Source organism: Nycticebus coucang, chromosome 2 (genome assembly GCF_027406575.1).
Source record: "Nycticebus coucang isolate mNycCou1 chromosome 2, mNycCou1.pri, whole genome shotgun sequence".
In the NCBI taxonomy this organism is placed as follows: domain Eukaryota; kingdom Metazoa; phylum Chordata; class Mammalia; order Primates; family Lorisidae; genus Nycticebus; species Nycticebus coucang.
Window position 1 is genome coordinate 98182499 of NC_069781.1, and position 13671 is coordinate 98196169.

At 42.9% G+C, this 13671-nt stretch overlaps 1 protein-coding gene and 1 pseudogene across 1 annotated transcript in view; one reads left to right on the top strand and one right to left on the bottom strand.

The window, feature by feature from the left end:
• Positions 1 to 13671, bottom strand: part of GOLM1 (golgi membrane protein 1) — an 85417-nt gene that overhangs the window by 69092 nt on the left and 2654 nt on the right. The window contains exons 2-3 of the mRNA XM_053576921.1: positions 1751 to 1900; positions 236 to 415 (exon numbers count right to left, since the gene is read on the bottom strand). Of these exons, the coding sequence (XP_053432896.1) occupies positions 236 to 415; positions 1751 to 1879 (309 nt within the window). The 5' untranslated portion in view covers positions 1880 to 1900. The remainder of the gene's footprint in view (positions 1 to 235; positions 416 to 1750; positions 1901 to 13671) is intronic.
• On the top strand, positions 612 to 717 carry LOC128580117 (uncharacterized; annotated as a pseudogene).

Consider the following 13671-nt stretch of genomic DNA (forward strand, 5'->3'; position numbering starts at 1 on the left):
GGTTTTTTAAACTTAAAGGCCAACATGCATAAGTCCCCTACTTTCTTTGTTAGCATTTATTTAGAGGTCTGCATCTCACCTCTCCTCCATGAGATATTTGAAAGCACAAAGGTTATTCCTCTTTAACAAGCACCTAGCACAGGCCTGACACACATTAGGTATTTAACACATGTTTGTAGACAGTAGGGAAAAGGTCACTTAAAAGAGAACTGTAAGGAAAACAAAGCCTTCTTGCCTTTTCGTCCTGGTACAGCTTGTTCACACTCTCCAGCTGAAAGTTGTGGCTGGACTGGATTTTGTCGAGCTGCTCCCGCTGCTTTTCCAACTCTCCCTGAAACTCATTCTTTTTCAGCTCCACCGCGCCTCTCTCTGCAGCCGCCCTGCGGACCCTGCCTTCCAGCTCCAGGATCCGCGTCTATGAGGAGACCACAGCATCAGAGCCGGTGCCAAGCACCCCAAAAGACTGGACCACCTGAGCTCTCCCAACAGAGACTACACCAGGGCCCAAGGCCAGCACTCAGCCTCACACCCGTGACGTGTGCCCAAGGTTCCACGTTTTAAATCAATTGTACGGGAGCCAGAACAGATTTTTCTAGAGAAATGGTGCTGTGGTCTACGGCCATACCACCCTGAACGCGCCCGATCTCGTCTGATCTCGGAAGCTAAGCAGGGTCGGGCCTGGTTAGTACTTGGATGGGAGAAATGGTGCTGTGAGTGAAGAACGCACTTTCGGCTCACCACCACACCACTCATGGTGTTCCCGGAAGGTTTAAATGAGATAAATACACAGAACGCCTCATGGTTTACCTGGCATGAAGTGCTGATCCAGTATTTAGCTCCTCCTGCCTACTAACAAAGCCCCTCACAGCTCCTTACAGACTCTGACAACAGATTTAGTTCTCCACCTCCGGAAACCCAGACTTCATCTGCCCAGAGAGCAGGGGCTGTGGTGGAAGCCCAGCACAGGGACTCCAACCCTGAGTGCGCAGGCATGAGAGCAGAACAACAGACAGACAGGATGGAGTTCCATGGCTGAGAGCCCACGTGGGTTGGAATCCCTGCTGCACCTGTATTTTGCCTCTTTGTGCCTCAGTTTACCCACCTGCGAAATGAGGAAAGTAAAGTCTCCATCTTACAGGATTTATGCACATAAAGTGCTATTAAAGAGAAATCACTCTGACATCTATTAAAATGGTAAGAAAGACTTTATTAAAGACTAATGCTGGCTTGGCACCCATAGTGCAGTGGTTACAGCATCAGCCACATGCACCAAGGCTGGCAGGTTCAAGCCCAGTCAGGGCCAGTTAAACAACAATGACAACTGCAACAAGAAAATAGCCAGGTATTGTAGTGGACGCCTGTAGTCCTAGCTACTTGGGAGGCTGAGGCAAGAGAATCGCTTAAGCCCAAGAGTTTGAGGTTGCTGTGAGCTGTGATGCCAGGGCGACATAGTGAGACTCAGTCTCAAATAAATAAATACGAATGCAATAGGAGTCATGATCACTGAGTCATAAAAACTCATGAAGGGCTATCTCCACAGCAAACCTGAACAGTCAAAAGGCTCCTCTCCCACCCAAATCAGAGCTGTTGTGCAGTCTGGCCCAGGTCTGGGTGGAGGGGATGTGCAGAGACTTTCCGCGTGTGCATTGAGCACCACACCTCAGCAGAAAACAAATAGCATACCCCTGCCCCATCACTCTGCAACTTTAACTTCTTTATGGCATCCACACAAACTAAACAAACAAAACACCTGAAGTTCCACACTCCGTGAGCTTGCAATCCAATAGTTGAAGCCCAGGACAATGACACAGGCCACCAGGGCAGCCAGCAGAAGGGGCGGTGACTTCATGCTGCGACGCCCGTTTCCCAGTCCCATCATCTCAAAAGCAGGGCTGAGAACCTGCCAAATAAAAACAAACAAATAAGCCTTAATACTAGCATCGCCATCCCTGGGCTACATCAACAACACAGTCACTAGGCCAGGCGGCCTGCCAGGAAGCATGGACTGCTAAGCTGTGGAAGGAGACGAGCTCGTGGGCAGCACACCCAGGGGGCAGGTCCGTGTGTCCTGGCGGTGAAACCAGCTCCCAGAACAGACTCAGAGGGCAGGCACCAGTCTGAACCCCACCATTGACTAGCTTGAGACCTCAGGCAAGGAACGATTTCTCTTATACTTCTGATTCCTCATTTGTAAAACACCTTTACAACATAGTTAGAGAATTAATCATTTATTAGAAAATGCTGTTTCCACATTAACTTGGAAAGAAAACATTTCTCATTATTCCCTAGAGAGGACTTTTGATTCCTAACAAGGGAGGTTTTCTTTTTTTTTCCCTTTTACCTTTGGACAAAGTTCCAGTGACATCCAATTAAGCATTTCTTAGTAAGTGTTTCTCAAGCAAAGCAGGAAACCCATTCTGGAGGTGAATGTGAGCCCCCCCCCATTTAAGTCACTGTTCAGGCAAGGCCCTGGTGGCAGAAGTGACTCTTCCTTCATCCACATGGTACAACAGGAGCTATGGGACCTGTCAATGGGGAGCACACATTCTATTTTAGAATTCAAGGTGGCAATGAGGCGTTCATGTCCTTTGGACATCAGTGTCTCTCACTTTGGAGACTGCATTTGTGCGACTGCAGCTTGGTGTGCTCACAGGAGTGTCAGGATGACAGCTACAGAGCGCACAAAAATACGGCTTAGAAGAAAGTTGCTATAAATTTCGTTCATGGGACTTCAGCTCCAAATCAGGTCTGGCCGGAGGCTAGCAGTGTCGCCAAGAACAAGGAACGCTGACTTTTCCAAATGTCTTTTGCTCAGCCAGATAAAACAGAACCTTATCAGAGGGAGGGGGCTGCACTGCAACAACTATTCTCAGAGGACAGAGACCCTTTTGTGCCAACTGTGGCCGGCAAAGGGTGGGGGCAGGGGAAGACCACCAGGGACTCACCGGCAAGACAAAATTCTCCTAAGTGAGAACGTGTGAGAGCTGATTGGCACCCTATGGTTTTCAAAAGTGTGTAATCAGAAGAGCTCTTCTTTCTTAATAGCTAGCTACTGATGTGAGGGCCTGCATAGAGATAAATAAGCAATCCACCCGAATCATCTACTACACCACCAGAATTACTACAAGTGGAACTGACGACTGAGTTAGACCTCCATACATGCCTTACTCACCACAGCTCCAGGTCTCTCAGGATGAAAAGAGGAAAAATTGTTTTTAATTCAATTATCAGCTGCTGTCAACAAGCAGTGTGTATATTAAAGGAGAACAACACTCAAATACTAAACTTCTAGTAGAGCCTACAGATCTGCTGAGAATGTGTTTCTACTGCCTTACCATACGGAATTTTAATCACTAAAGTCCTTTCACACTTAACCTTTTTCTAAATATGAAATTTCAAATACTATGGCAGGGGAGACTACACACAGTAAAGTGTAAAATTATATCTCCCTCATCCCATGCCAGAGGAAAGGGATAGTGTTTCCTAATGTCTGTGTCCTTCTATTCCCACAGACCTCAACCTCATGGGCATCAGCATAACCCGTGATACTTTCTTAAAATACCAACACCTGGGCCCCACCTCTGCATCTCTAATTTCATGGGTTTAGGGCAAGGCCCAGCCACTGGTATTTTTTAATTTTGCAGCCACTATTCTGGATGTTTCCTGATGCATATACAAGCATCGATATATTAATTCTTAATCCAAATAAGACGACACCACTCACACTGTTCTGCAAAGGTTACGTGTCTCTGTGTGACCTCTCTTGCCACACCCATTTCCCAGTAGCACATTATGGCTTGGCTGTTGCATTCTTTTTAAAGGACTGAATAGGCACCATTGTGTAGCAGGATTTACTTAATCAATCTCCTACTGAGGATCTGAATCCAGAGTTTTCCAGGCTTATTTCCAACAATGCCACCATGAACACCATTATGCAGTTTCCCTCAGTATTCCTGGGGGATTAATTCCATAAGCCTCCCCTCCCCCCCGCACAAATCCACAGATGCTCAAGTCCGTTATAATTAGGTACATTAGATATGAAATGCCCAATTCCAAATCAAAAGTTTATTACATCTCAAATAAGTAGCAGTACAATTAATCAAAGTATGTGCCTAAACCACTGACACCATGTTGCTGTCTTAACGGGCAGCTTGTATAAGCCAGTGGCGAAGAAGCCTGCAGGGCAGTGGCCATGAAATCACAAAAGGCATTTTCCACAGCTTGCTGAGAATTGAATATTTTTCCTTGCAAGAAGTGATCCAAACCCTGGAAGAAGTGGTAGCCAGCTGGTGCAGGGGCTGGTAAAATACAGGGGATGACAGAGTTTCCAAGCCCAGATTCTGTAGTTTGAGCACCATTGTTTGTGCGACATATGGTCGAGTGTTGTTTTGCAAGAGGATTGTCCTGACTATTGACCAATCTTGACTGCTTAATCACAAGAATCCCCATCATTTTGTTCAACTGGTTGCAGCAGACATCCACTGTAATCGACTAACCAGTTTTCATGAAGCTGTAATGGATAACAGCAGCGCTGGACCACCAAACAGAACCATTTGCTTTTTTTGATGAGTATTTGGTTTTGGACGACGTTCCAGCACTTCATCTTTATCCAACCATTGTGCTGCACACCTGTGATTGTTTCAAAACAAGTCCATTTTTCATCACGGGTACATCATATGGTGTAGAAATGGTTGACTTTTATGGTTCACTTAGAGACAATTTTCTCTTCTGATGTCCCTTTAATTCATGTGGACCCCATTTATCTACCTTCTTTACCTTGCCTATTTGTTTCCAATGCTCCGTTCCGTTACTGTTAGACCTTGCTGCTAATTCACATGTAGGTTAAAATTCATTTGCTTCCACTACAGCTTTCAGCTCATCATTATCCACCTTGGTCTCAGGTCACCCACATGGCTCATTTTCAAGATTAAAATCACCAAACGAAACTTCTCAAACCATCATGTACTGTGCGCACTCATTAGCAGATCCTTCGTGGATATTTTGAGCTGTCTTGCGCTGCATTAGTTCCACAACAGAACTCATATTGGAAAATAATATGAATTTTTTACTTACCCATGGTTTCACAAAAATTGCTCTAAAAAAATCTGAAAGATAATCACAAGCCAAAACATGCATTTGAAAGAATGAAGATGTGCCTTCATAATAAAACAAGAAATGTCAAAGTGAAATATCAACTGTCAAACTTAGAACTTAAAAAAATCAGACATTTCATACTTAATAACCGAATATAACCTACATCCTCCCATGAGCCACTAGTCCCTGGGCCTTGGACCACTACCACAAAACTTCATCTGTATTTACATCTGTTCCCCATCACTGGCATCACCACCTGAGCTCTGCCTCTTGTCCGATCAGTGGTGGCATTAGATTTTCATAGCAGCATAGCCGTGCAAACCCTGCTATAAACTGTGCATGCAAGCAGTTAGGATGCATGTGCCTTCTCGGGATCTAATGCAGTTGTGTCCCTCTCCCCATCCATGGAAAAACTTTCTTCCATGAAACAGGTCTTTGGTGCCAGAAGGTTGGAGACTTTTGCTTTAAGTCATCTCTAGATTACTTGTAATACAATGTACATGCTATGTAAACAGCTGTTACATTGTATGTTTAGTGAATAAGGACATGGCTATACATATTCAGCATAGATGCAACCAATCATCTTAGGCCTAACTACATTTTCAAACCGCGGATGTTTAAATATGAAGATGGAACCCATACATTTGGAGGGCCAACTTTTGTATGTGTTCAGTCCCTTACCCACAATTCTAAGACCTCAAATGCTATAAAAACAAAAAAATCATTTTAAAAACTCTTCTAGGCGGCACCTGTGGCTCAGTGAGTAGGGCACCGGCCCCATATGCCGAGGGTGGTGGGTTCGAACCCAGCCCCGGCCAAACTGCAACAAAAAAATAGCCGGGTGCTATGGCGGGCACCTGTAGTCCCAGCTACTCGGGAGGCTGAGGCAAGAGAATTGCTTAAGCCCAGGAGCTGGAGGTTGCTGTGAGCTGTGTGATGCCACGGCACTCTACCAAGGGCCATAAAGTGAGACTCCATCTCTTAAAAAAAAAAAAAAACTCTTCCAGCGGGGCAGCACCTGTGGCTCAAAGGGGTAGGGTGCCAGCCCCATATGCTGGAGGTGGCAGGTTCAAACCCAGCCCCGGCCAAAAACCAAAAAAAAAAAAAAACTCTTCCAGCAACAAAACCTAACCTCAACTCAGACTGAAGTCTGATCAAAACTCATCTGAAGCTACTTACTAAATCTTTTTAAAAACTCTTCCAGCAACAAAACCTAACCTCAACTCAGACAGAGGTCTGATCAAAACTCACCTGAAGCTACTTACAGCCTTTCTCTTTCTCCCTTCATGTGAATATTTATACATTCTGCTGCAGAAAAGTGAGTGTTTGATTATGGGGTACTGTCCCAGATCCTCCTGGGGGTGTCACATAATGTATACATAGTATTAAATGCACTGAAAAAAATTGTGAATTCCAAATCTATCTGGCCTCAAGGGTTTTGGAGAAGGAAGGATGACCCAATAGGGAGCTTACTTTGCAATGCGAGATTCCTATCACCTTGGAGAGGGCAGTATCACCCCCATTTTATAGGAAATGAAATAAATCAGACATCTGTGGACAAATAAATTTCTGTAAGTGAAATTTCTGGATCAAAAAAAATATATTTCTAACACTGATAGAGCTGATCTCTCCCAAAATAGCAGGCAAATTACAAAGAGAAACAATACCTTTATGTGAAGAATCCTGGCAGACACTACATCGGCCACATGATCAAGGCTGGTATCACCACATACCCATGACAGGAAGCACTGGGAAGGCACTTCACCTCTGTGGTCTCCTGCCTTGTAAGGCATAACCTTCATCTTATCACAAAATAATTCACAGGAACTCGAATCGAGCGACATTCTTAAAACACTTGACCAGCATAGTTAAAAAGATAGTGCCAAGGTCAATCTCTTGATTTTATTTTTTTTTTTGGGGGGGGAGGAGGAGACAGAGTCTCACTCTGTCACCCTAGGTACAGTGCTGTGTCATTATAGCTCATAGTAACCTCAAACTCTTGGGCTCAAGCAACCCTCCTGCATCTGGAACTGGGACTACAGGCACCCACCACAATGCTCAGCTTGTTTTTTCTATTTTTAGTAAAGATGGGGTCTTGCCCTTGCTCAGGCTGGTCTTGAACTCCTGAGCTCCAGTGATCCACCCGCCTTAGTCACCCAGAGTGCTAGGATTTATAGGCATGAGCCACCACACCCAGCCCATCTCTTAATTTTGATAAATTCTATGGTTAGAGGGAAGCTGGGTGAAGGGTGTATAGGAACTATCTATACTATTTTTACAATTCTTCCATAAGTCTAAATTACGTAAAAAATTATTTGATATGTCTTACCATGTTAGCTTCCAAAGCATTTCCAATAATTTATCCTTCTACCAGAAATAGGAGAATCCCTGTTTTCTCACATAACACACAAAAATAAACTTTTTAATTCCTGACAATCTCATTAGTGATATTTTAAAGTACATTAATTTTTAGTATAAATGAAGACTTGTCCATTTATTGGCCATCTGCATGTTCATTTTGGTGAAATGCCTTTTCATATTCTTTTACCATGTTTAAACTGGGGTGTTTACCTTATTAATATGTAAGAGCTCTTTGTATGTTAAAAACACACTAATCTTTGAACTTTAATGTGGATAATTTGTTTTTAATTTTTCATTTATTCTTTGATTTTACAGAATTTTTGTCCAAAGCTTTTTGTTGCTGGGTGGTGCCTGTGGCTCAAAGGAGTAGGGCGCTGGCCCCATATGCCGGAGGTGGCGGGTTCAAACCCAGCCCCAGCCAAAAACTGCAAAAAGATTTTTTTTTTGTTTTTTTGCTATTGTTGTTTCAAATAATCTATTCTTTTCAATCTTTTTATTGCTTCTGAATTTTGTTCACGCTTACAAAGGTAATTTCTACTCTATTTGTATCTATTTGAAATTCCTTTTTGATGTAAGGAGTAAGGAAATACAAAGAATGTGTGTATGGGGGTTTCTTGCCTATAATAACTAGCCAGTTCTTCAGCACCCTACACTGAATAATCTATTTTTAACTAGTTCTTTGAACAGCTATATTTGTCACATATTAAATTCTCTATGGCAAGTCCTTTGTTATTCCAAGAAATGTAAATCCATATTAGATGTATTACAAGTTTGGAAACAGAAAATCAACTCAATCTCTCTTCAAGGAAAGTGTACAAATGATTATTTAATATTCTCCTTCCTCGAGCCAATCAATACAAAATGTATTGAGCAACTACTGTGAGTCGGGTGCTATGCTGGCAGGAAGCAGCTCAGGGAAGTGTGTAGAGGACAAACTGGAAGCCCACAGCCAGGTGTGAGCTTGGATCCACCTGTTAGGAGCTACAGGACCTACATGTGCCTCACTGTCCTCCTCAAAAGGTTATCCTGAGGATTAGTTAGGTGAGAAGTGCTTAGAACCATACCTGGCATACATGAACTGCTCAATAAATGTTGATTACTTATATAACTGTGGAGGGAAAGATGAAATATGGGTCATTTCTAGATTCGATCTTCTCCCCATTTTATGAGAAAAAGGTGATGACTGTCTTCCTTCCATAACCTTTCTCCTTCATGTTGACCAGACCTCTGCTCTCTTCCCATTGACTCTGCTGCCACCTGAACTAATGGTGACTGCCATCACTTGGGGCCAATTCACAGATGCTGCTGCTGCAGCACACACCTCAGACCATGACCATATTATGAAGAAGAGAAGTTTGAGGAAGCCAAACAGTAGTCCAGTCCTAGAAGCCCATCCCTGTGACCCAGCACTTTTCTGACCAGGAAGGTGAGCTGCTGTCCAGACAGCAAGATCAGGAGAGCCCTGGGCTTCAGGGGGGAGCCGGGCTGCCCAGGTAAGACAGTGACATGAGGAAGGCAGGGCATACCCGGAGCCTCCAGGCCTGCAAGGCACTTCATCACTGCCCTCCAAGACTGTACAAACCCTTACTGTCGAATGACAAGACACAGAAATGACCAAGACTGATGAACACTAAGGGCAGGAATTCAGAGCCAGAGTTTACAGTGGTCAAATACTTGAAACTCTCTCCTTTGCCCCACCTTAAAATTTATGTGATCTCAGGGTAAGACATAGGTAGGTGAGCTATATACTGCATCAAACAGACATATTAATTTAGTATCAGTGATAATTCAGGATTCAAAACATGCTTGTCTCCTATCTGATTATGAGCATCTGACATACTGAAAAATGATTTACTTAAATCAGCTAAAGTCTGTGAAACCCTGCCTTTCCTGGAATAAAGGTAAATAGTTTATTTTTGCACTTGATAAGTCAGAAAAGTCATACAAAAATTGCAGATTCTTACCTACTGGCTTAGTTAATTAAAAAAAAATTCAACCTAAAATTATTGTTTGCTTATAAAAGAAAAAAATTTCTAAGAGAAGAGAAATCTCTGTTACTTAAAAAAACAAAGAAAGGGCAGCTCCTATGGCTCAGTGAGTAGGGCGCCGGCCCCATATGCTGAGGGTGGCGGGTTCGGACCCAGCCCCAGCCAAACTGCCCCAGAAAAATAGCCGGGCGTTGTGGCGGGCGCCTGTAGTCCCAGCTGCTCGGGAGGCTGAGGCAAGAGAATCGCTTAAGCCCAGGAGTTGGAGGTTGCTGTGAGCCGTGTGATGCCACGGCACTCTACCCGAGGGCGGTACAGTGAGACTCTGTCTCTACAAAAAAAAAAAAAACAAAGAAAAAGCATATGAACATCAGCAACCTGCCAAATACATGAGTCCGTTGAACCTCCTAGTTAAATATTATATTTTGATATTTCCTTCTTTTCACATGGTTTTTAATCCTATAGGCAAATACACATATGCAATCAGATCAGATTAACATGTTTGACCAATGTCACCAGTGAACAAAGAATTGAGTTTCTCCACACAGCAGAGCCTCACCTCTACTCCTTCTCAGAGGAAGGGCCCCACCTGACACACAGAGCTGGGAGCTGCTCAGCAGGAAGTTCAGAAGTTGCTACAAAGAGCAAACACATCTGAGCACGTCCTAGCACCCACCAGAGTCGGCAAAGGATCCGCTGGCTCACCAAGTTTTTGACAGTTTAAAAACATTTTATCCTGTCCCAAGAATGTCAATAAGCCTGAGATCAGCAAACTTTAGCCTGTTTTTTTAAAAGCTTTACTGTACACAGCCGTGCACATTCATTTAAGTTCTGCTTTCCAGCTACAAGGCAGAATTGAAGAATTGAGACAAAGACCTAAGTATGCACAGGCTTATTATGAAGACTGAACGTTTCTTTTTTTTTTTTTTTTTTGGTAGAGACAGGGTCTCACTTTATGGCCCTCGGTAGAGTGCCGTGGCCTCACACAGCTCACAGCAACCTCCAACTCCTGGGCTTAAGCGATTCTCTTGCCTCAGCCTCCCGAGTAGCTGGGACTACAGGCGCCCGCCACAACGCCCAGCTAAGGCTGAACCCGGCTAAGACTGAACGTTTCTTATCTGGCCATCTACAAAAGTTTGTCAACTCTCCTTCTAACCCATGGGGCTAAATAACTACGTTCACTGTATTCTACTTAAGTTGCTTAAAAAATTTACTAGAAAGTGCACAGAATCCCCTCCTCTCACTTTCCTCAACCTCCAGTTATAGTTTTTGTTTTTTGTTTTTTGGGGTTTTTTGCAGCTGGGTTTGAACCCACCACCTCCAGTATATGGGGCCGGGGCCCTACTCCTTGAGCCACAGGTGCCGCCCCAACCTCCACTTATAAACACCATGTTTTCCCCAGTGCTGGAAGCTGATACATACTAAAGATTAACACTTTAACAATGAACGTGCATATTTAGTGTGAGATAGTGTAAACACCAAAAAGTGAAATGAATGAGAGAAAGTGAAAGAACCAAATTCTATCTCGTTTTATCTAGTACTTGGGATTCTCTGGAAAAAAGGCCATCTCCCCCCCCACCCCCGCCAACCAAGACTGTTCTTGGTAGAAACTCCCAAATCGTTCTGCACACTACATCCCAACAACCAAAATCTGTTCTGTACACCACCCACAACCTAAAACTAGCTTTTATATTTTAATTATTAATCCTCACACACCCCCAAAAAGGTGAAAGAATAATATGCATAAGAGAGTGCTACAAAAGGGCTGAGATAAATTCTGCACATACCCCTACTCACTGGAAGACTATGCATGCATGAGGAAGACCAGATAGCCCAGCCAAACTGAAAAGGAAGGAGAACTGAGAACGGGCTGCAACTTTCAGCGTGGTCCCCAACCCCCACACATACCTACTGATAGAGGCATGGGGACCTGGTCAGGTGACTCCCAGTCCAGTGCTCTTCCCACTGCCCCATATGTCTATGACACTGGATAATCTCATGGCCATGAGTGATTATTAGATGTCTGTTTAGCTTCATGTTACTTTGGGTGCTTCCCCAATGGTACTGCTGAGGCAGCGTGCCTTAGAAGAGCATGGGCTTGGGTCAGGCAGAATGTGGTTTTAATCCCAGCTCTCCTAGTATTTGTGTCAATTTGGGTGATATATGCAATCCTATTCAATCCTTACAAAAGTCAAGTGAAGTAGATGTTATTACTATTCCCACATTCTCGGGTGTAGTGGTATGAGTATTAAAATCTGTAAGACTTTTATTTTGGTGAGTATTAACAACTATAATGGCTATAAAGCACATATCACATGATAGGTGCTCCATGAGCAGGGTTTTCTGTTTAAAAAAAAAGGAGTACTTGCGACATTATCATAACACAACTACACCCCATTCATTTACATACTATCTATGGCTACAGGGCTACAACAGAGTTAAGCAGCTGGGACAGAGACCACATAGCTTGCAAATATTATCTGGCCTTTTACGGAAAAGGGGTGTTGATTCCTATCATTCAGTGGTTCTCAAAGCATTAAACCTGGGTTAGCAGCATTAGTATTACCTTGGAATGTTAGAAATGCAAACTGGCTCATCTTAGACCTAACAAATCACAAACTTATTTATTACACTTATGAATGCAAGCACAGGTGAACACAACACCATGGCTGACAAGGCTGTGAACTGAGTCAGCTCTGCATGAGCCACACGCCTGAAGTAAAAACTATGATGATATAATCCGATCTGAGAGGAATTAGGCCCAAAATACTAAAAATTAAGAGAAAGTGTATGTAAAATAGGATTTTATTCCAAAGTCACTAACAATGAATCCAGCCCTAATTGTTTGGCCTTGAGATACAACATAACCATAATAGCACATGTGTATAATTTATAAAGAAGCAACAAACACACATATAGGGGAGTGGTAATTTTTTATGCTACTGAGAATGACCCAAAAAGTTGGAAAAACCTCCAGCAAATTACAATATAAACTAGCCACAAGGATCACACTATATAGTATTTATATATGAGATAGGAAAATTAAGTTCGCGAACTTGTCCTAGAAAAAGTGCTACAAAGTGTTAAATATAATCATTATGCCAATAAAACATAGCTCTAATGTATAGACAAAGAACAAAAGACTCCTGATTTTTCTCTGTTAAAAAAAAAAAAGAAAAGAAAAAGTGCTATATACCTCATTGCTGAATATCACTACGGTCACTTTCAAAGTATACCCCTTGGGAAGGCAAACACCAAAGCCAGCACCTTGTCCACCCTACAAATCACTTTTTCATCCAAGAACTTAATTGTCAGACCTCATACTACAACAGTTCTGATAGCCATTCCTGAAAAAGAGTTCTAAGATTGTTCTGAAGAGTGGACTAGGTGCTGATGTTGGTGCATAGCTTCCCAAGAGGGGTACTCTGAAGGTAACTGTAGGGTTACTTAGCAATGACGTATACAGCACTTTTTCTAGGAAGAGTTCACGAACTTAACTCTGACCTCGTATGTATTTTTATTCTGTCAGGCACTAATTAATTTACAAAATCTTATTGAGGAGTTCTATTAATACAACCCACAAAGGTTTTAATGGAAAATAAGATCAAAATGTTGAAAATATCTGAGAACACATGGACTTTCCTTTTTCTGAATGTATGTCAAATTTCTGTGTGAAGCAAAGGAAACACTTTGGAGATTAAGGAAACAATTCTTGAACTTGAAGACAAGTCTCTCTTTTAATGTAATTTGATCAGAAACTTGAAAAGTCTAGAAAGGAAAACAATCATGATTTTTAAGAACATCTTTTGGGCCGGGCACAGTAGCTCACCCCTGTAATCCTAGCGCTCTGGGAGGCCAAGGCGGTGGATTGCCTGAGCTCAGGAGTTCAAGTTCAGCCTTAGCAAGAGCAAGATCCTGTCTGCTAAAAATACAAAAACTGGTTTTGTGGTGGGTGCCTACAGTCCCAGCTACGAGGGAGGCTGAGGCAGGAGGATCTCTCAAGCCTGAGTTTGAGGCTGCTGAGAGCTATGAGGACACAGCACTCTACCCAGGGCACAGAGTGAGACTCTGTCTCAAAAAAAAAAAAGCATCTTTTGGGGGCAAGAGAAGTATCACACACCCTTTTCTAACGTGAGTGCAAAAGTACAGTAAGCGTCATAGGATTATTCCTTCCACTTTTTCACAAATGTTTCGAAATTTTATTTTATTTTAAGAAACAGGTCTTGCTCTG